General features: G+C 33.4%; 1 protein-coding gene across 3 annotated transcripts; it reads right to left on the bottom strand.

Moving 5' to 3' along the window:
- Positions 1-10,242: 10,242 nt before the first annotated feature.
- LOC145066445 (chaperonin 60 subunit beta 4, chloroplastic-like) lies at positions 10,243-14,877 on the bottom strand. 3 transcript variants are annotated; one of them, XM_079013697.1, is made up of 13 exons: positions 14,637-14,877; positions 14,279-14,404; positions 13,997-14,134; positions 13,803-13,898; positions 13,479-13,718; positions 13,144-13,378; positions 11,561-11,730; positions 11,398-11,475; positions 11,246-11,317; positions 11,056-11,160; positions 10,836-10,928; positions 10,643-10,735; positions 10,243-10,558 (listed from the first exon to the last, which is right to left on the bottom strand). In XM_079013697.1, the coding sequence occupies exons 1-13, from the start codon at positions 14,781-14,783 to the stop codon at positions 10,355-10,357; spliced, it is 1,797 nt and encodes a 598-aa protein (XP_078869823.1). In that variant the 5' UTR covers positions 14,784-14,877; the 3' UTR covers positions 10,243-10,354. The 3 variants fall into 3 exon arrangements, with proteins under 3 accessions (XP_078869823.1, XP_078869825.1, XP_078869824.1); XM_079013699.1 differs by having other exon boundaries at positions 14,279-14,400; positions 14,637-14,775; XM_079013698.1 differs by having other exon boundaries at positions 14,279-14,458; positions 14,637-14,763.
- Between the last annotated feature and the right edge of the window lie 9,401 nt (positions 14,878-24,278).

Here is a 24,278-nt window from a genome sequence, read left to right as displayed (position 1 = left end):
TAATTCGAAAATTGCAAAGTTTAGGTTACAAACCTTTTGATTTGTTATAGAAAACAAATCAAACCAATCCTTTTAGTTATGAAGCTTCGAAAGACTAACACCAAATAGATGATGCCCTTAATGGTTGGTACACAAACCCTAGCAACAAGAACACAAGAGGAGAAATGAGTGAATTTTTGGCTATATGAATCTTAAAAAGTTGGCCAAAAATATGAAGCCTTAAGCGGCTATTTATAGGTCAATAAGGTATCATTGGATAACCCTAATTTGAATATAATAATAATATCTCAAATTAGGAAGGTATGGACACGAGACATGGATCATAATCAATCTCATTGTCCAAGAATTTGTTTCTTGATTTCCCGATTTGTAAAGACTTTATTGGACTTCAATTAACATATCAATTAGTCCTAGCTAGGCCCAACACTATATATAGTCAACATCAAATCATCGATGGGCCCAACACTATATATGACATAACATTTTATAACATCAAGTTACTAATGTGTTTACGTAATATCAATACACAATCGATTCATAAATTAAAACTTATGCATCTCCCTTTTAAGAATAAAAGATATTATTGTTTTAGAATTACTTGTGACAAGATCCATGAAGTAATCTCTAAGCGTGGGTTTATCCAATACTTAAAATCCCTATTTTCAAAGTACTCATGAATGTTGTAGCAATTCCAATTGCAATGTCTTAACCTCAATAGACAATCTACAATCAATTCATGATAGCCATAATTCACTATTTACTTCCAAAATGTATGAACGACTGTGGAAGTTTGAATAATTCAAATTATTCAGGAAGTATAAACATGCAAAAAGAAACACAAGTATAAATATTTGTATAAGGCAGTACGATACTCACAAATAATTCTCTATTATTCATTCGCCAAATCATTTACATTTTTTTGTTATAATTTTAAAAATATCACCTAACTACTAAAACTAATATAGTCTCTTAAAACTATGCTCCTCGCATGTTGGTAATGTTTGACCCTGCTTTGTGCCTTTTTGAAAGGATCTGCAACAATATCATCTGATGATACTTTCTTCACCAAAAGTTGTTCGTGTTGTACCCAACTTCGAATATAATGGTACTTTTTATCGATATGTTTAAATTGTCCATGATCCTTTGGTTCTTTTGTGAAAAAAAATCATGCCTTCATTATCACAGAACAATTCCATTGGTTCCTGAATAGTTGGAACGACTCCAAGATCCCTGATAAAGTTCTTCAGCCAAGCCGTTGCCTTCAATGCTTCACTCACTATAATGTACTTTGACTCACAAATGGAATCAACCACCGTGTCTTGCTTGGAACTTTTCCAAGTAATCGTTCCCCTACTAAGAACACCCAGTCAGACTGCGAACAAAAGTTGTCTCGGTCTATTTAAAAACAGGCGTCAATGTAACCAGTTACTCTTGATATATCACTGCCACCAAGAACTAGTAACATGTCTTTTGTTTTTTCACAGATACTTAAGAATATTCTTCACCACAATCAAATGGCTGCTAGGAATTCCCTGAAATCGACTAACCATGCTCAGAGTATAAGACACATCAAGGCGAGTACATGTCATTGCATACATGTTCGATCCTATAGCCGAAGCATATGGGACTTAACTCATGCCAGCTATCTCTTCATCAATACTGGGACTTTGAGTCTTACTCAACTTGATAGTACTATGAATAGGCAATTCTCTTTTTTTTTTGAATTCTCCATACTAAAACGCTCCAGTATTTTATCAAAATATATATTCTGGCTAAGACCAATAAGACAATTCTTTCTATCCCAATGAATCCTTATTCCCATAATAAACCGCTTCCCCTAGATCTTTCATAGCGAAACATTCCAAGCCAACACTCAACTTCTTGCAAAGTTGGAATGTTGTTTCCTATAAGGAGTATGTTGTCAACATACAACACTAGGAAAGTTATTATACTCCTACTATCTTTGACATATACACATGACTCATTTTTGCTTCTAGAGAACCCAAACTCTTTGACGTTCTCATGGAAGCAAAGATTCTAGCTACGAGATGCATGTTTTCAATCCATAAATGGATTTCTCAAGCTTGCACACTCTATCAGGAAACTTGGCATGTATAAAACCCTCTTTGCTGACTCATGTAGATGTCCCCCGATAATTTCTTGTTAAGGAAAGTGGTTTTATCATCCATCTGCCAAATTTCATAATCATGAAATGCAACTATAGCAAACATAATCCTGAAAGATTTTATCTTAGCTACTGGTGAGAAGGTCTAATCATAGTTAATCTCTTGGGTTTAAGTAAATCCCTTTGCAACCATCCTAGCTTTGAAAGTGTCTACTTTCCCATCCATGTCGATCTTCTTCTTGAAGATTCATTTACACCTGACTGTCTTTCAACCAGGTACATGACCAACCAAGTTACAAACTTGATTATCATACATGGACTGAATCTCACTCTCCATTGTCTCCTTCCATATAGCAACATCAGGGCTTGCCATTGATTCCTTGTAGTTAGTTGGATCATCCAAATTTACTAGTTTTCTATCACTGGTAAACATGTCACCATCTGACGTAATATGGAAACCATAGAATGCAGGCGACATGCTAACTCTACTGGATCGACGAAGGGGTTATGAGTTATCAACTGGCTCAACTAGAATTTCTTCCTCAGGTTGAGTGCTAGTGTTGTCAAAGGTTATTCATTGGTTGACTCTTGAATTTCTTTAAGGTCAATAGCACTCCCACTGTCCTCTTTGAATATGATCTCTCTCTCTCTCTCTCTCTCTCTCTCTCTCTCTCTCTCTTTCTCGTGAAAGACTACTTTCTGAGCTACAAAGACCACATTCTCACTAGTTCTATAGAACAAGTATCCAAATGAATTTTGTGGGTAGCCAAAGAAATAACAATTTTCGACTCTAGGTTTGAGTTTGTCATGAGTCTCTCATCTTACGTATGCTTCACAACCCCAGACCTTGATATGTACGAGCAAGGGAGCTTTCCCTGTTTACATCTCATGAGGTGTTTTATAAACCTTCTTTTTGGAACAAGATTTATGATGCGGGTGGTTGTTTCTAAGGCATACCCCCATAAATAAATAGGAAGAGAAGCCCGATTCATCATGGAACCAACCATATCTAGTAAGGTTCGATTACGCCTCTCAGCCACACCATTAAGTTTTGGTGTTTGGGGAGGAGTCAATTATGAAACAATTCCACATTCCTTGAGATAGTCATGAAACTCGATACTAAGATACTCACCACCTCTGTCAGATTTGAGCATCTTAATTTATCTTCATATCCAATTGTTTCTCGACTTCGTGCTTAAACTCTTTGAACTTTTCAAAGGTTTTTTATTTATATTTGATTAGGTAGATATAACCATATCTGATATAATCATCCGTAAATGTCTTGTAATATCGATTAACATCTCTTATGGCGGATCTGAATGGGCCACACACATCTATATGGATGATGTCTAATAATCCTTCACCTCTTTCACATGTTCCAGTGAAAGGTGATTTTGTCATCTTGCCCAAGAGACAAGATTCACATTCATCATTTGTCCTAGGATCAAATGACTCCAACTCTCCATCCTTTTGGAGTTTGGCGATGTGTTTCTTGTTTATATGCATAAGACGACAATGCCATAAACATGCAGTGTCCACACAATTGGACGAATCAATATGAAACACTTTATTGCCTAAGTTATCAACATAAATCACAATTTCATACACTCCATTACAAGGTAAAGCTTTAAACATAAAAACACACCTTTTTTGAAAGCATAAATTGAACCAATATCGTTATCAAAAGAATATTTAAAACCTTGTCTAAACAATGCATGAAATGAAATAATGTTTCATATCATTTCTAACGAGTAGCAACAATTTAATAAGTCAATCCTAACATCACTACTAAGCACAAGCCCATAAGTCTCAATCTTGGTAACATGTGAATATCGCCTATTCCCCATAATCAAATTTAGCTTCCTATGCTCCACCTCCTCACTTTCGCTTAGTCCCTACAAATCAGAACAAATATGGAAACCACACCCTGTATCAAGAACCCATGAATGAGAAAGTTGTGTGTTGTTGACTTAGATAGTGTAAATACCCGACGAGGACACTTTGATCTTTCCATTCTTCAAGCTGCAAGTATTTGGGGCAACTTCTTCTCTAATGACCCGTTTCGCCACAATGGAATGAAGTGGCCTCTTTTGGATCACTGATCGCAGGAACATTAAAGTTGGGTTTCGTCTTGGACCCACTGCTAGATCCTACAACATGGGCCTTCCCTTTCCTAATGGATTGGTAAGGAGCCTTCCTCTTTTTCACTTTTCCAGATCCAATGGCTAGGAAATGAGCATTTATTGCAGTAGGAGCATGATTCTTCTTTATCCCTGACTTGACAGTTTGCAACAAATTATAGAGCTGGGTCAATGTCGTCTCCGTGTTGTTCAAATGATGAGTTAAGACAAATTGATCACAGCTAAGAGGCAAAGAGTTAAGGACCATGTCAATGAATAACTCTTCATCGAGTGACACATTGAGCCTCTAGAGTTACTCCACGTACCTTTGCATCTTCTGTACATAAACACAAACTGTTTCTTCTTCCTTGAGTTTGCATTCCATAAGAGACTTGACCACTTCATAGAGCTCTTGTCTTGCCTTTCTTGTGAAACTTTCCAACAAGGTTAAGAATCATCTTATATGGCTAGTAATACTCATAAAACTTGGCCAGATCTAGTGCCATAGTGTCCACCATGATGCAAGCAACCTTTGTGGCGTCATCAGAATGTTTGTTGTAGGAAGCGATTTCCTCCGGAGTAGCGGTGGAATGATCGATTTTAACAAGAGGCTTATCGAGGACATATTCTTTTCCCTCGTATCGAAGAGTCGTCTTCAGGTTTCTCATCCAGTCCATGTAGTTGGGACCAATGAGCTTCTCTTTGACAAAATCGAGAGTAAGGAGGAGTTTGAGCTTGAGGAGCCGATTTAAGTAGGTATGAGTTCACCGTTTCCAGACATCTAAATCAAGAGACATAGGTTTTAGTTAGTGATATAAATCCTTAATAATTTACCCAAACTAATATTCAAGGCTAGGATCCAATATACAATTTACAACAAAGAATAGGGATGTCGTAATCTAATTACGAATTTATTAAGATAAGTAATACAAATTTACCAATTTCAATCTAACATTAAATTCCTAGATCTTTTGAGATATTAATGACATGTTTAATCTTAGATTATGCTCTTCAATTTGTAACTAGGATGCCGATGATCACAAATAAGATGTGAATAACCATGCAAACCCGTTAGACAACATCGATATCATTTATCATCTCAAATTAATATGACGGTTAATCACACAAACTCCATCAACAATGATAATTTTTTATTTTTCCATCACTCAACTTTATAGTCCCAAATTAGTGTGTCGGCTAACCATACACGCTCCACTAACGACATATAAAGAGTGATGTGCATTTTTATGGATTCATATATATTTCACATTTTGTCCTAAAGTAACTAGAGTTGGGATTTATAAAGGTTTAGTCACTTTATAGTATCATACTTTTAGAGGTTATGCCCTATCAAACCTATTCAGATAACAACCCTCCACCATACAAGGGAGCAGTGGGTGAGATTGGACACCCATTCAACGGTCATTTTATAGGCCATTATCCTTATACCCCCTAGAGTATGACTTTGTGAATAAGGCCTACTATTGATTTGACTGACTTGTCTTATACATATAATATATTAACTTTCAATCATATATAGTATAATGTGTATTTTAAATATTTTCAAAATACAATGTTCAAACATTATTTATCTAAATTATCATATAATTAGTTATTTAATTCAAACCTAGAATGAATTTATAATTATCCTTTAATTATTAAACTCGTAAGAGATAATTCATTTTAATTTATCTAATTAAATATTATCATAAAAGGATATCTCCTAATACTTTCGGTTTCATTAATTATCACACAAGGTATTCAAAAATCGGAACCAGGCAGAATCAATACAAGATAAGTACCACAAATAATACCAAAAATTAGATTAAGCAAATGATTACTGAAAAATAATAAAATAGTTTTGCCATGTCGGGGGGTAGAAGCACTGCCATGTCATGAAAACATATTTTACGAAAAACGGGTTTTGCTAGTTCATCTCATGTGCAATCACTGTTTGACAAACTTAAGTTCTGATATCACTGTTGGGTTTTATAGATAACAAATATGTACAATGCAGAAAACAGTTAATAATTAATAGGATACATGCATCCTATAAAAGATCCATATCATACACATTGGTATCAACATACAATGAACAACTAAACTAGCCTAACCCTAGTATAATTCTAAAATTAAAAAGTTTAGGTTACATACCTTTTGATTTGTTATAACAAACAAATCAAGTCAATCTTTGTAGTTATGAAGCTTTGGAAGACTAGCACCAAAGAGATGATGTCTCTAATTGTTTGTACCAAAACTTTAGCCACAAGAACATAAGAGGAGAAAAGAGAAGAGAGTGAATTTTTAGCTATATGATTCTTAGAAAGTTGGCCAAATATATGAAGCCTTAAGGAGCTATTTATAGGTCAATAAAGTATCATAATAAGGTATCCTGGATAAACTTAATTTGAATATAACTAATAACATCTCAAATTTGACACGTATTTTATAAGAAAAATATATACAAACACCTATTTTAAAATAAATGCATTTGTATACAAACACGTTTTTATAAAAAAAATGTATGCAAACACACATCTTATAAAATTATATACAAACATATTTTTATAACAAAAAGTATAGAAACATCTATTTCATAGCCAAACGTATTTGTATATGTTCATGTATTTATATGCATACTAATAGATGTTTATGTATTTATACGCACACAAATACGTGTTTGTATACATATATATATATATATATATATATATATATATATATATATATATATATATATATTATAAAAACGTATTTGCAGTTGTATATATATTTTTTATAAACACCTGTTTTATAATAAATGCATTTGTATAGAAACACGTTTTTACAAAAAAATGTATATGTATTTTACCAAAATGTATACAAACACATTTTATAAATAGGTATTTAAAATAAAAAAAATGTTTTTATAAATAGATATTTTTTATATAAAATGTTTTTAAAAAAGGTTTTATATAGAAAAAAGAATGTTTTTTATGTGGAAATATCTTCTTTTGTATAAATATGATTTTATATAGAAAAAAGCATATTCAAAACAATTTTTTGGAAAAAAAGATGTTAAAAACAAAATTTTGAAATCTGAGCCAAAAGTATAAATTTTGGACCATATTTTTAATAAAATTTAAAATCTATGTCAAAAATATAAATTTTAAAGTTGGATGATCTTTTGACCGAGTAAAAAGGTCAAAATGAATATAATTATCAGTTTTTGGGACTTACTTGAATAAAAAAAATATATAAATACTAAATCGATTATCAAGCCAAAATATAAAATTTTTGTATGAAGTTTTCACTATATATACTTACTCATAATATGATTAGTTATGATTTTTTTTACCTTATATATTAGTATGCTTTTATATTATATATAATACTATTTACTAAATATTGATGTTGGTTGCATAAAAAAATTGGAACACATAGCTATTTAATATAATACATTATTTTATTAAAATAATAATAATCTATTCTAATAAATGAAGGTTTTTTTTGCCAAATGTCACACACTTATTCAATTTACCAAATGTCATTTTGTGGTTATTTTAAATTAATTTATTTTTCACATGTCATTTTATGAGTTTTTCTATTTTAATAAATTCTACATAATATTTTAATGTAATAATTACAATAAATCTACTATAATAAATGAAAGTTTTTTTTATTGCCACATGTTACACTCTCATTCAATTTGCCAAATGTCATTTTGTGATTATTTTGAATTAATTTATTTTCCACATGTCATTTTATAAGTTTTTCTATTTTATTAAATTCTATATAATACTTTAATGTAATAATTACAATAAATGTATTAATAAATAAATATCAATTTCATTAATGGACTTACCTTCTTATTTCAAAATTCTCAAATTAAAACTCATTAGTTTATTTTGTTTATTTATTTAAATTTAAAAGATAAAAAAATCAATTTTAATAAATCATTATTTTTCTTATGTTTTTATAAATCCAAAATTCTTAAATATTTAGACGTTTATATTTAATTTTTTAATTAACCCATGTAATATATGAATCCTATCTCTAGTAAATAATATAACTAATATGACGTGATATGTTTCACGTATAATTTCACTCTTAAACAATATATCTATGTTTGTTGCACAAAAAAAAAAGTCATATTAGAATTATAGTATGATTATTATTGATTAAATTGTACAAATATACTTCAACAAGGACCATAATTGCAAAAAAAAAATCATTTTTAATCTGACTCAGAAAACACCTAAAACACAGGGACTAAAATGTAACTTGTAGTTGCTTATTCATTTCTCTTCCTCATGTCTTGAATGAGAATCTATTTCTTTTACCAACACCATAACTGAATCGTACTTTCTCAAATACATGAAAACCGTTAACAATCATATCATGATGAATCATAAATAATCATTGTTGTTTATTTAGTAGGTTAGAGTTCGTTATTATTAATTATTTTAGATATTTATATTTGTTAATTGTTATAAAACATTTTTTTATTAAAATACTATATACCTTATTAAGTATTGCAGTTAATGCAAGCTTCTCAAACTTTAATGGCCTCTTTTTCATTATGTTTGAAATATTTATTCACTTCTACCTATTTGAATAAGAAGCTAATTCATATATAACAATTTTTATCTATATACTACTACAATTTGTGTTTTAAAATTTAAGTGTTGTTTACAAATCGCTTTCCATTTAAATATGTTAAGTGAAACGATTATTTTGAAATACGTTACGTAAAAAGTGAACTTTATTGATATTGGGTGAACTTGAATTGAATTTTATGAATTTTGTTATTTCAACTCATTAAAAACGAAAATATCATGCTGACCATAATAAAAACACGTGTTACTTAGGTTTACAAAAGATGCAAATTGCACAGTTAGATGAAACACACATTTATCATCACAATATATTCTATCAATATTTACCTTTGATGAAGATTATTTAAATAAAACAAGAAATGCTTATGAGGAATTGAATATCGTTTCATCTCTTAACATGATGGTGGAATATGAAGAATTATCATGCAAGGAAATTCCATCCATTTCGTGTTGCTGTTTATATGCAACCTTTTCAGAGGGGTTAATTTTTAGAGTTATATTTCAATTTCAAAGTGATGAACAAAGTTGGTTTTGAATATTCTAAGATATAACACTGCTTATTCTTGAATAATCTATTATTTATGAATGATATGTTAACTATTATGTTTGTTAGATCTTAGTACTCCAAACAAAATATATACTTCATCTGTTCATCCATCTAATCACCTAATACATAAGTTTGTTGGATGATGTACTCCTAACAAATTATATATTTGAATATTTCCTTCCATGTGATCACCTATAGAGTTGGCAAATACATAAAATCATTTATATTTTTCTTTCTAATTCCTTTTATGGTATTGTTTACAGCGTGTTATGCTAATAAAAACTGGATAAACCTACCAACCCAAAATTAACAAGTTGGGTTAACAAATCAAATCAAACCAACCAATCATTTCATTAAATAGACATGTATTTTGTTGAAATGTCTAACTAGATGGCAACCTTCTAACTTCTATAAATATATATATATATATTTATTTTCATTTCATATTTTATTTAACCTTATAACTAATTAAAAATTTACAAAAACAAAACCGTAAAGTCTTAGATATTTAGAATGATATTGACATTTATAATGTAATTATGTTTCTTTTTTAAATTGGAATTCTTTGACTACGTGTAAACTTTTTTATTTTATGTTAATATTAAAATCTAAATGGTTCACACATGTCAAACCCATTTATTTAACAAATTAGGTTGGGGAAAAATAAATGGGTTAACATGTTTATCTAACAGGTTGGACCGAGTTGAAAAACTCTGATCTGTTTAATTAAACGGGTTGAGTTGAGTTAAAAATCTCAACCCGTTTAATAAATTAAACAGGTCAACCAAACCCAAACCCAAACCCAACTCAACCCATTGACAGTCAGCTCATACTGCTGTCATGGATCCACTCTTTCATCGGCGAACAAACTAACATTGATGTTAATTTACATTTCATTCGATACATTATTTTGTCTCATACTCTACATGTTTGTTATGTACCTATTTCTGTTCGATTATTTTATCTACAATCTAAGCTTCATTTCGCTTCTATTTCGTCTACGGGTCGGAATTGAATTATCCGAGGTCGGAATCGGCATCGGCTTTGGTGATTCCTTCGATGGTCTCATTCCTTCGGGCACGGGTCCATCCATGTCAATCACAACGGCGTCAGAAGTCAAAAATGTCTTTGCAACCGATGCTGCATGCTCTATACAACATCTCACCACCTATTTCATAACCATTTTTTTTATTCAAATTTTGATTTTTTTTTTAATAAAATTATTTGCAACAACCGATGATTTGATTGATACCTTTGTTGGATCTATAATACCCGCCGCCATTAGATCTTCGTACTTGTTGCTTGCAGCGTTGTACCCGTACCTCATATCATCATTCGACAAAACCTAAATACAATTAAAAAAAATAAAAAAAAATATACAAATTCAATTTACAATTTTTTTTTTTGGTTTAAATTGATGGATGTAAACTAGGGTTTTTGCTTACCTTCTCAATAACAACACTACCATTCACACCAGCATTTTTGGCTATTTGCCTTGCTGGATATTCCAATGCTTTTTTGAATATATCGGCTCCTATCTTAATTTTCACAACCAAAATAATTTTCAAAAACAATAATAATCGACCAATATAAATAATTGAAAAATGTAAAGAAATTTTCCTAAAAGAAATTTAAAAAAATATGAGACATGATTATGGTGATTACCTTTTGCTCTTCATTATCCAAAAGTTCTTTGATTTGATTCACTTTCAATGATAGCCTCAAAAGACAACAACCACCACCAACTACAACTCCTTCTTCAATAGCAGCCTTGATTTTAAAGAAATATTAAAAGCTAAAAAAAAACAAAAATAGAAAGTCAACAAGTTGACCATGTCTAATTAAGTTCATTTACCTTAGTTGCATTTACAGCATCTTCCATTCTCAGTTGTTTATCCTTCAATTCAACTTGTGTTTGAGCTCCAACCTAATCATATAAAATAATCCAACCATTAAATTAAATTATATATGTATTTTTTAATAAAATTTCAAGATTTTCATGTTTACCTTAATAATCGCAATCCCTCCTGACAATCTTGCTATCCGTTCTTTAAGAATTTTCTTTTCAAAATTCTCTTCAGTGTTCTGAAAAAATAAATTGGGAGAAAAGTTTATAGAATTACATATTAAATTCTTTAGCAAATGAAGTGGTGTATATATATATATATACCTCAACAAGGTTTTGGATTTGAGTTACCCTTTTTTTTACATCTTCTTGAGTGCTTCCATCAGTAACTATTAATGTGGAATCTTTGGTTATAACCACTTTACTTGCACTTCCAAACATCTCCTCTTTGACCCTTTCAAGGGTCAACCCTGAATCCTCCCTAATCACAGTCCCTACAAAGATCTATATTTTATAATTTCACCTTCATTTTTTATAGTTAATAAAGTGAAAAAATAAACTATCAAGATTCACAATATTATATGAATGTGATGTGAAATTAATTTTTACTGACAAAAGACTGCAAAAAGATAACCTTTTTTTAAATAGATTCTGAATTATAAAACAATTTTACAATTATAATTGCGAAATATAACTTTTTTTTTTAAATTCTTTTAAAGTTCATCTCATAAAAGACCTTATATTTTGTCTATTTTTTTGGATTAAACCTCAAATTTATTTTTTTCATGAAAATAAAGGTGGTCAATTTGTTAATATTACCCGATAAAGTGCTCATTTTGGTAAAAAAGTGGTCAATTTGGTCAAAAAGGTGGTCAATTTGTTAACATCACCCGATAAAGTGCTCATTTTGGTCAAAAAGGTGGTCAATTTGGTCAAAAAGATGATCAATTTGTTAATATCACCCGATAAAGTGGTCAATTTGGTAAAAAAAAAGGTGGTCAATTTGGTCAAAAAGATGATCAATTTGTTAATATCACCCGATAAAGTGGTCAATTTGGTAAAAAAAAAGGTGGTCAATTTGGTCAAAAAGGTGGTCAATTTGTTAATATCACCCGATAAAGTGGTCAATTTGGTCAAAAAGGTGGTCAATTTGTTAATATTACCTGATAAAGTGCTCATTTTGGTAAAAAAGTGGTCAATTTGGTCAAAAAGGTGGTCAATTTGTTAATATCACCCGATAAAGTGCTCATTTTGGTCAAAAAGGTGGTCAATTTGGTCAAAAAGATGATCAATTTGTTAATATCACCCGATAAAGTGGTCAATTTGGTAAAAAAAAGGTGGTCAATTTGGTCAAAAAGGTGGTCAATTTGTTAATATCACCCGATAAAGTGGTCAATTTGGTCAAAAAGGTGGTCAATTTGTTAATATTACCTGATAAAGTGCTCATTTTGGTAAAAAAGTGGTCAATTTGGTCAAAAAGGTGGTCAATTTGTTAATATCACCCGATAAAGTGCTCATTTTGGTCAAAAAGGTGGTCAATTTGGTCAAAAAGATGATCAATTTGTTAATATCACCCGATAAAGTGGTCAATTTGGTAAAAAAAAGGTGGTCAATTTGGTCAAAAAGGTGGTCAATTTGTTAATATCACCCGATAAAGTGGTCAATTTGGTCAAAAAGGTGGTCAATTTGTTAATATTACCTGATAAAGTGCTCATTTTGGTAAAAAAGATGGTCAATTTGGTCAAAAAGGTGGTCAATTTGTTATTATCACCAGATAAGGTGGTCATTTTGGTAAAAAAAAAGTGGTCAATTTGATTAAAAAGGTCATCAATTTGTTAATATCACCTGATAAAGTGGTCATTTTTGTTATTAATAAATTTAAAAATTTAAGTGATTCTTTTTACTACCTCCAGTCAAGATAGCAATGTCATCTAAATAATGGCTCTTGCGTTGACCAAAAGCAGGAGCTTTAACAGCTGCAGCTTTTATTATTCCCTTGAGTTTGTTCCTAATTATTGGAGCTAAAGCTTCCTTCTCAATTCCTTCAGCAATTATCACAATTGGATTGTCTTTTTTAACTGCAATGTCCAATACTTTATACACCTCCTTTGGATTTGTAATTATTTTGTCAACCAAAAGCAACTGGAATCAACAAAATTTCACATTTTTCTAATTACTTACCTTGAAAGTCAAACTATACCACTTTTTAGAATTTAGGGAGGATATAAATCAAGAATCTTACCTTGCAATCTTGAAATTCTACTTTCATTGTTCTTCGATCAGAAAAATATTTAGACAAATAACCTCGATCAAATTGCATCCCCTCTACAATCTGTAAATTGTTTTCAGCAAAATTCCCTTTCTCAATAGTGATAATCCCCTTTCTTCCTACTCTTTTAATAGCTTCAGAAATCATGCTTCCAACTTCTAAATCATTTCCTGCACTTATGGTGGCAACATCTGAAAGCTCATGATCCTCAACCTACATAATAGGCATTTTGGATTTAAGTTTATAGAATGAAATGGAAATTGAAAAGAGGATCATATTTTTTATTTAATCAAGCACCTCTCTAGACATTAACTTGAGTTCTGAAACAAGGGCTTCTGATGTTTTTTGAATCCCACGTGATATCTGTATAGGATTCATGCCTGCTGCAATAACCTTGAAATTTTGAAAAAGTTAATGAAATCTTGGTTTGAGTGATTGAGTTTCAATTTGTTTGTCTTCCATTGATGACATTAAAATATGTTTTTGCATACCTTTACACCTTCAGCAATGAGGCCATGGGCAAGGATGATGGAAGTGGTGGACCCATCGCCAGCTAGATCATTTGTTTTTGCTCCAGCTTGTCTCACTAGTTTCACACCGACATTCTCAAGAGGGTCCTCTAGTTGAATCTGAATAAAGAATTTCACTGAGGCAAATCATCAAACAGTTGGAAGACAACTCTACTGACCTCTTTGAGGAGCCAACAGATGAGCCCAATTGTTAAGTAAGAGAAAGAAAACCAAAAATTATGGAAGAAAAATTATTCTACTGACCTCTTTGAGAACAGTTTCACCATCATTAACAATCTTCGGAGGACCATACTTGTTCTGCAACACGACATTCCTACCTCTTGGACCCAAAGTAACTCCAATCAGCTCTGCCACCATGTTCACGCCTGCCTACACCCAAACCCCACGAAATTCATTACACATCGAGAATGTAGATGGTAGAACCTATTTATTCCAAAACGCAAATTAACAGCAGAGTATCGCAATTTGGCAACAATCGAATCCCAAATTATGTACCCAATTGGGATAAAGATGATAAATGGGAGAAGTTGAATGAATCTGAAGAAACATATAACTTAAATACCAATAGGGAAATAAATCACAACTACACAATGCGACTGACCAGGAGCTTGGTTGTGGTTGAACCATCATGATTGAAGTGAATTTCTTTAGCCATTGATGTGATTGGGTTCAGTGATTTTCTACTGAATTTCGGAACTTTTGGATTCTTGAATGATAATGGAGGTGCAACAGATAGAGAAAAAACCATGTTTAAATTCGAAGTATTTGTGAAGAATTGGAAAAGGATAATGTGGAATCATACAAGTTCCTGTGAAAAAATAAAATATCTGTTAGAAGTTGCTCTTGGCGCCTTTCAAATCCCAGCTTTAAAGCGTACTCTTTCAGATGGATAAGGCCCACCCATTTAAGAAAGGGCCGGTCCGCTGGATATAACAAAATAACGATATGTTAAGAGAGGGAAAAAAATTAAATTTAGTCATTATTATTTGCCAAAGAAATAACTAAAAGAAAATTAAGAATTGATTAAAATATAGCCTATGAAAGATTGAAATCATAGGAAGATTATTTTGGGATGCGATTTCACATAATGGGCTACGATTTCAAGGGCCCACATGCGATTTAATGTTTATGTTCGCCCAAAAATTTTTGTTAGCACGCTAAAAAAAATAATGATAACAAATTATCTAAGATTGGAGAATATGTTTTCAACACTTGTACATTATGCCTTTCAATCTTATACCATCACACTTGGAAGAGAGAAAATCACAAATGGAAAATATAAGTCTTTAATGCATAAATCATGCATCACGTACAATCAACCATGGATAATGTCATCTACAATTTCTTCTCTTCCAAGTACGATTGTATAAGCTTTTAAGACATAAGGTACATGTGTTTAAAACATATAAATCACTAGCTAAAAGGAAATCCCATGACATACCCATCTGTGCTTGTACAAACAACTAATTAGCAATTTATAAATTATAGACTTGTACAATCGTAGATGTATATACCATCTACGATTGATAAATCTGATTTTCAAAATAAGAACTTACAAGACACAAACAATATAAGTAAAGATTTGATAACTTACACAATTCTTAGATGTAAAACTTCCTTCCACCATTAGAGATAATTCCTAAATCTTAAAAAAATGTGAAAATAATGTAAACAAATTTGTAGGATTTAAATACTTTGGGATCATGGACCCACCTATTAGGTGAACCTGCAGACCATGAGGACCCACCTGCGATTTCATAGGATATTTTAGTATTTTTCTTAATTATTTTTGGGTATTTCTTGGTAGGCCTAACAATCGTGTCATGTTCGGATTGGCGTGTCGCGGGTTGGCGTGTCAAAATATGCCAACCCAAACACGACCCACAAGTCAATTTATCATTTCCATTTGTTTGAAAAATTGGCATCACTATACCTACTCACTTTGAGTTCATTTTACCACCAAAAACCAAGAGCGTATCTTTCTTATTTCTCAAATACTTAAGAATGTTCTTTACTGCTGATAGATGTCATTTTATGCATCTTTTATGTTAGTTTTTATTATATTTTTCATCATATTTTATGCATTTATGTGTGTATTAGTTTAAATAATGTTCAACTCATGTTTATCGATAGAATTTCTGTAATGCTCATGTTTTATGTCGTTTTCAGATATTTCGAGCGAAGCGGTGATTTGGAAGTAGCCTAGATGCATAATTGGAGCTTAATGGATGTATCGTCCCGATTTTCAACCTAAAGTTTTCATTTTTATTTATTTAAATATCTTAACGTATTATTATAATATGCATAAACATGTTGCGAATGCGTGTGTGTACAAGCGAATCTTGTCCTTCTCATGAATCACTATAGTACCTGAGAAAAAATATTTTTATTCAACTGGGTAAACACGATGCTTAGTGAGTTTCCAAAATACCATATACCACAATACATATATCGGGCCCTGCCCAATAAGCATATAAATGAGCCCCGCTCATTGAGCATATAAACGGGACCCAACCAAATTACATAATGGCCCCCACCCAATATACCTAATGGGCCCCACCCGACATACATGATCATATTTCACATATAGAGACTAAACTTTTAGGCTTTACTAATACAGGCACATAGAGGCTATACTTTCTATTCTACTACTATCTTTGAGTATACTAACATTTAGCACTGATGAACTATTCTTCCGACTCTACTCAACTAGCTCTTAAAACCTAACACACATGGATATGTATTGTAATACACAATATACTGAGGTTCACCCAAACAGTTTCTCAGAAATTAAGATCTTTTTAGGCGATCCGATTGGCAGGCAACATGCCTAACGAGTATTAACCTATAATACGGTTACTTATTAATTCTTATGACAATCTGGTAATGAAAGCTAAATCTTTCATTAATCCCAATGAATACCGAAAGTTCTATCAAATAAGGATCAGTCAGGTCGAACAATTGGGAGGCAGGACCGTTTCGGCATATAGCCTTTCTGAAATACAACAACCCAGCCAACATAACCATTCTAGACACCTCTCTCGTAAGTAGATCAATTAGTAATTCTGACTGAAATTACTGATAAATCTCATTTATACATTCATAATAATGACTATAAATATAAATATAAGTTGCACTTAAAATATAGTAAGTGTAGCCTAACATACAAAGAGTTTCTAGCGAAAACCAGAATTCACGCTGGTAGAACTTCGATACTGAGTACTTCTATTTCATTGGCCCTAAGATGCCTCAAAGTTTCTTTAAACTAGAATTCCCTAGATCCCTAAAATTAGCTCTAAAAGTCGTACTTTGAGAGAGAGAGAGAGATGTGTAATGGATTAGGAGAAATGCTAAAGAACACGTCTATATATAGCCTGAAAATGGGTGTGCGCCGGCACCTTGTCCACAACGCGTCTTGCACTCGGTCGACCTTATTGACGTGGCTCCTCTTAGACGTAGACACGTGGCAACTTTTGGGTGGAATGTCAGGACATTAATCGCATGCGCATGCTGTGCGATTTAGCAGATTTTCAAAAATTCATATTTTGTTTATACGAGCTTCGTTTTTGATGTTTTTATATCCACACGTAGCTATCGACAAGATCTGGAACTTTCATTTAGACTCTGTTGGATAATTTTCACTTTATTTTTAAAGCTATATTTTTAATAGGCTTAAACTGTTAAAGTCCGTATAAAAAATCATAACTTTTTCATACGACATCCATTCTCAACTGTCTTAATATCGACGGATAGGTATTGACGATATCTTCAACTATCGTTTAGATTGTTTTTCCTAACAATCAACTGATCTCAATTTTAGTTTCTGTGTCGCATATTGTTGTGGTAAAACTTCTAAAAATCATAACTCCTCATGTGAAGACGAATTTAAGTGTTTTTTATATGCACACTCTTGGTTTTATGACTACTATGACTTTCATTTAGATTGCTTAGGCTAATAATCAATCTATATCATATTCGTACTTTACGACACGATTTGTCGTAAAGGTCTGAATGCAATTCTTTGAATAATCATAACTTCTCCATATGGATTCTGATTCGAGCGTTCTATTTATCTATAGAAATCATACTGATGTTTCCTACATGTTTATGATGATTACTTGGGCTAAAAAGTAATATACCTCTACTTTGAATTTTATAAATAATGGTTTATACTGAATCCTACTGAATGGTGAAAATGGGGTGCTACAAATCTCTCCCACTTACAAAGATTTCAACCCCAAAATCCTGCTCCTAACACACCTAGGCTTCATCTTATTTGAGTTATTGAGATCAACTTGTGGTCTATCTGATGTTTCTGCATCGACATTTCTCGTAGAACTTCATTCTACCTTCGAAGTATTCATGAACTCCTTGTGAAGTCTTCCAGAACTTATTTTGTATGAAAAATGATCACCTTCAGACGTGAGATGCCAATTTGTTCATTTGACTAAGAACACAATCGACTTGATATAAGGTGATTAATTAATGAAATTTATCTACGACATCATATTGGAACCCACTTTCTAGAACATGCCTATAAAAAGGCTTATGACATATCGTTAAAACACACATTAATCTAGATTATAAATGATATTTCAACCTAGTTCAGGTGTTCCAACATCTTGAAATTTAACCAAAACTATTACAACAGGTTTATAGATTTGAAAACTCTGTAGCCAATACTCTAATATTGGTAACAGACTCATTATAAGGCTTACTTACCTTCCAACCTACTAGATTATAATTAACACCAAGTCACCAATAACCTTATCGTCAGGCTCTAACTACTTTACATATATCAAGGTGCAACTATTGTTCGATCAATTCATTCTTATTCCTGCTCACGATACATTGTGACACTAGCTAAATACTGGGATTTTGATGCTTGATTGCTCTTGTCATCATCCTTCCTTGATCACAACAAATCTTTGCATTCTTGATTGAGGTCGTTGTCTCAATCAAAAATAACCTCAAAAACCACTAGATAGCTAGGGTAAGTAAGGGTCGAATCCACGAGGAGTTTGTGGTCAAACTTTGTGCTATAGTAGTCAATGAAAAAGAACTAATACTTTCAATTGTCACGAAAAAATATTAAACTAAGATTTAAATAAAAAACTAGAAACTTTATATTGCAAACGATTACCAATGAGAAAAACAAGGTTACTTCAGGTTCAGTGTTGGATAGTTTAGATTCACACACTTTCTTCCCTACAATCCTAGTTCAATTATTTAAATGCAATTGGGGTTTATTATCTTGTAACACATAACTTTGGGCACACAATATGTTCATTCAACTAGTTGTCTTACTCTCTATGTCTAAATGGAATAGGAACAATTAGTGAATTAGCAATAAAGTGTCTTACAATTACCTATTACCATATTAAATTTCAATATCATAAGTTGGAATAATATATGTTGATCCAATCAGTTGTCTTTATTCATAAACTACTTGAACTTGGAACAAATGATGAATTAACAATAGACTATCTTAAGACATCAAACAAATTCATAAAGCCCAATTTCAATTATCATTACCAAAGATCGTCACATGAAGCATAAAACAACAATTGAAATTAACTAGAATTGAGTAATAATCAAGTGTGTTCATCCAAAAGTCCTAACATCCCCGGAAGTAACCCTAACGATTTAATCCTCCATTGATTTCATAAAACGAATAACTTGGATGAAATAAATAAAATGCATAATGAAATCCAATAACAAACTTTAAATCATAAAACAATTATAACCTAATGATTATCAAAGCTTGAAACAATAAAACCTTAAGGGATAAGTAAGGAAATTCTAAAGTTGTAGTGGAGATGATGAAGATCCTTGGTTGAACAATCTTCTAATGTTGAATCCCGATGAACTTGATGATTTCTCTTCTTGAATCCGGATTGGAGTGATCAAAAACATGTTTGGAGAAGGTTTGAATGTGTTTGGAACCCTCCAAAACTAGGCAAAATCACAGGGAAGAAGTTCCCAGTCGATTAGGGTTTAATATCCCTTAAATAGGTGCTGAAAAACTGATTTACGGAGCTGTTTTCCGCGTCGGCGTCATAGTAGGCGTCTTAGACGTCATATAGGACGTCTGGGTATCCTTCGGGACGTTTTACAAGCCATCTTTCGTCATTGATTTTCACTTGAAAATGGCTTAAAACGGGTAGGCGTCCTAGGAGGCGTCTTAGACGCGTTCTAGGACGTCCCTAATCTTTGTTGCCCCTTTTTGGTGATGAAAACGGTAGAATCAGCAAAAACGCAAAACATGAAAGTTGTAGGAAATTTTGTCTAGTTTCCATAACTTCTTCACTCATGTCAATCGGAGCTCTAGATCTTGAGATATGATCAAAACATTGAAGAGTGGTCAAATTTCTCAACACCATTTTTCTTCATTCCTTTAGCAATTCGTCTCCCACGCTTGTTAACTTCAGTTTGCTCATTTATCTTGCGGGTTCCACACACTTTTAGTACAATATATTGACCTGCATACGAATTCCAACAAATCATCAAAGTAGTGCCATTCTTGGATAATTATACATCAATTCAACATATTTATGACAATTTAGTACATTCATAAAATAGACTTATCAATTCTCTAAACTGAAGAGGTACATCCACAGCTGAATCCTTGACGTTTTATATTGGCGAACTACACAACCTATTGGATTTCTTGTCTACCAAACTAGCATAACAAAACTAGCATGCGTATCTAATCCATACTCAGCATACAATATCATGTTATCAAACCAATGGGCCGACCTTGGTGCCTTCGACCCGAAAGTACAGCGAGGAAGACTTACTTCACAAGCAGTACATAACCGATAAGGACCGACTCCGATTCTCAGCTCTCAAATCAAATTCCTACAACCACCAAGTGATCAATTCCATCAAAACCCAATAATACCCAAAATACCTTTAAAAGTCAAACTTGGCCAAAACCCATAAACCCACCAAGTCAACCTAGCCAAGTCAACCCAACCGAGTCAACCCAGCCGAGTTAACTCGAAAATGGCTAAACCATGCGAGTATGCGAGGCGTACTCCGGAGGTACGCACAGTGTATGCAAGCCTCGACTTGACTGTATTATGGGGATGTTGATTAAGTACGAGGGGCGTACTCCCTTCTATACGGGGCGTACCCTCGTAGAGCCCAAAACTACATTAAGTGCTTAATGTCTTAAGCACTTAAGCCCAAACTTCAGATTCATGGTCCAAATGCACCCCAGAGTCATAAAGTCTCCAACTTTACAACTTTAAACGTCCAAAAAGTCCTTAATACATGTTCTTAATCGGTTAAGACCTTCTACAAGAAGCGTAGAGCCAAACTAGCTAAAGGGACCTCATTTTTATGGCTTAGAACCCTTCCTAGGGCGTGAAAGGAGAGCCCAAAACGTCTAAAACCAAACATGCATAACAATGGGACTTTTGGGACAAGAAGAACATCATAAAGCTACCAAAATGAGATACAAGAAAAAAGCATAAAGGTAGCAACTTTTTACCTTCTGGAGCTTCCCAAGAAGGTGTTGATCCAAGATCCACAAGCTTGCTTCAACTTCTAATCTCCTTGATGAAACTCATTCTTCCTTAAGCACACAGTGAACACACTTTTAGTTCAAAACAGTCTCTTATGGGGTTAGGGTGTGCCAAAAATGACTCAAGGGGTTAGAGGCTGAAAGGATGAGGCTAAACTATCCATAAAGGTGTTTAAATACCCCTTAAACCCTGAAAATCAGGGTTTCACTCGGACATAAGTACGCCCAGCATACTAGGGCGCGCCCATATTCATATGTGCGCTCAACATACAAATCCTACTCCAAAATTACCATTTTTGTTACCAGGGATTCTTAGGGCTACACCCTTACAATGCAAGGACCAAAATGACATAATTTAAAACCAAAGGAAGGAATTGAAAATACCTGAAACTTAGGATGTTATATAAAGAAGTATATCTAAGCAAAGGATAGACAAGGTATGAACTTTATACCTTCAAGAACTTCCTAAGATGATGTAGATTCAAGATCTTGAAGCTCAACCACATCCAAGGCTTGCACACCAAGTTCTTCTTCTTGCAAACACACCAAAGAGGCCACCAAAGTCACTTTAAACCTCAAAGGATCACACTCACCAGCAAAATAGGGTTTAAGGGACGATAACAAGCAGTGGAGGTTGATAAGGGTGAGGGTCCAAGGGTCATAAATGTGATTAAATAGTGGTCATGCCCAAAAATTAGGGTTTTGCTTTCTGGCCAGATACGCCCCGCGTACGTGGTTCAAGTCTACGATCATACCTGCCCATGTACGTTAAGCGTACATATATGTACGCCCAACGTATAGAGGAACCTTATCACCCATCTCATAATTTGCTTTAAGGACGTGGAAAGAATACCTAGATTCGAGTGTTACAACTCTCCCCCACTTGAATTATACTTCGTCCTCGAAGTCTACTGATGAAAATAAATTAGGGTAGAGCTCTCTCATGTCATCCTCTGGCTACCATGTTCACTTAGAGCCCCTCTGGTGTTGCCATTGCACCTTCACTAGAAATACCACCTTGTTATGAAGGGTTTTAGTTTTCCTGTCTAGAACTGCAATGGGCTTCTCAACATAGTTCATGCACTCATCCAACCGAATATCATTTAACGAGATCACTATTGAATCATCGGCTACACATTTCTGTAACTGAGAGACATGGAAAGTGTTATGGATATGAATAAGATTATCAGAATGATCTAGCCAGTATGAAACCCTACCAACACAGGAAAAAATCATGAATGGATCAATAAATCGGGGACCCAACTTACCTCTCTTTCGATATTAGATGTCACCTTTCCAAGGTGACACCTTTAGCAACAAAAAGTCCCCCACCTGAAACTTGAGGTCCAAACGACATCGGTTAGTGTAACTCTTCTGGCGACTCTATGTGACCCACAACCTGTCACGCACCTACTGAGTCAGCTCGGTGGCCTTAAGCACCACCTCAGTGCTCCCCATGACCCGATGTCCAACCTTCCCTCAACAAACCAGAGTCCTACACCTCCTTCCATACAGCATCTCCAAAAGTGGTTGGTCGATACTAGCATGATAACTGTTGTTGTAGGAGAACTCTGCTAGCGGGAGGTAAGTATCCCAACTCCCTCCAAAATCCAGCACACAAGCTCGAAGCATATCTTCAAGCGTATGGATCGTCTGCTTGCTTTGTCCGTCGTTCTGGGGGTTGTATGATGTAATGCAATGTAGTTGAGTCCCCAACTCCTCATAGAAATTCCTCCAAAATCGAGAAATGAAACGAACATCTCGATTCAAGACCACCGACATAGGCACCCCATTCCTGACGACCACCTATCGGACAAAAATATCGACTAGCTTCTCAACCGGTCCACAATGAACTAAATAGAGTCAACACCCCGCACCGTCCTGGGCAATTTGGTGATGAAGTCTATAGTGATCTCCTCCCATTTCCACATAGGGATGGCTAACGGCTACACCTTTCTATGAGGTCTTTGATGTTCGACTTTGACTTTCCTACAAGTCAAACAACACTTAACAAACCAATAAACTTCCATTTTCATACAGGGCCACCAATAAATGAACCTCAAATCTTGGTACATCTTCGTGGCCTCTGGTTGGATAGAAAACTTTGATTTATGTTCCTCCTCTAGAATCGTTTGTCTCACCCCACCTGATGACGGAACCCATACCCTACCACACTAGGTCAATAACCCCCGACTGTCTCTAACAAACAAAGGTGAAGTAACAGTCATCCTCAAACAAAGGTGAAGTAACAATCTGTTGGATTAATGTCTAAGTCCATAACTGTAATTGGTAAGACTTGACCCGACCCGACATGGTCCATTTGGGTTGCATGGCATCATGCATTTGGATAAACTAAAATAAGAGAAATGACACTTAAGGTTTGTTAATATATTATAAGTTCTAATATATTAATAAGATTATTTAATTAGTATTGATCAAGAATTAATCTAGAATTAATTAAGTGATCAAAAGAAGACTAATTAAATATATGGGATGATTGTGTAAATCATCCATACTTATATAGTGGGCTAATGCTCCATGGATTGTCAAGTTGGGATAAAACCCATAAGATGCTCCATGGATGCTCTATGGTGTATTTGTACCCATGGATCATGGAAATGAAAGGCCATGACAATTAGGGTTTACATGGTGTAACCCTAACTATATAATGATCTTATTCTTGGAGAAAACCAGCCACTATGTGTGAGAAAT

This window comes from Lactuca serriola, chromosome 8 (genome assembly GCF_051521515.1).
Source record: "Lactuca serriola cultivar US96UC23 chromosome 8, Lser_US96UC23_V15, whole genome shotgun sequence".
NCBI lineage: Eukaryota > Viridiplantae > Streptophyta > Magnoliopsida > Asterales > Asteraceae > Lactuca > Lactuca serriola.
The sequence above is the reverse complement of the archived record's forward strand: the minus strand, read 5'-3'. Positions and strand labels throughout refer to the sequence as shown.

Excerpts from the sequence above, each read along its gene's own strand:
- LOC145066445 (XM_079013697.1), bottom strand. The coding sequence starts at position 14,783 with ATGGTTTTTTCTCTATCTGTTGCACCTCCATTATCATTCAAGAATCCA. Across the intron at positions 13,379-13,478 it reads TAGAATTTCAAGATTGCAAG|TTGCTTTTGGTTGACAAAAT; the intron begins GTAAGATTCTTG and ends TGTTGATTCCAG. Across the intron at positions 11,161-11,245 it reads ATGCTGTAAATGCAACTAAG|GCTGCTATTGAAGAAGGAGT; the intron begins GTAAATGAACTT and ends TTTAAAATCAAG.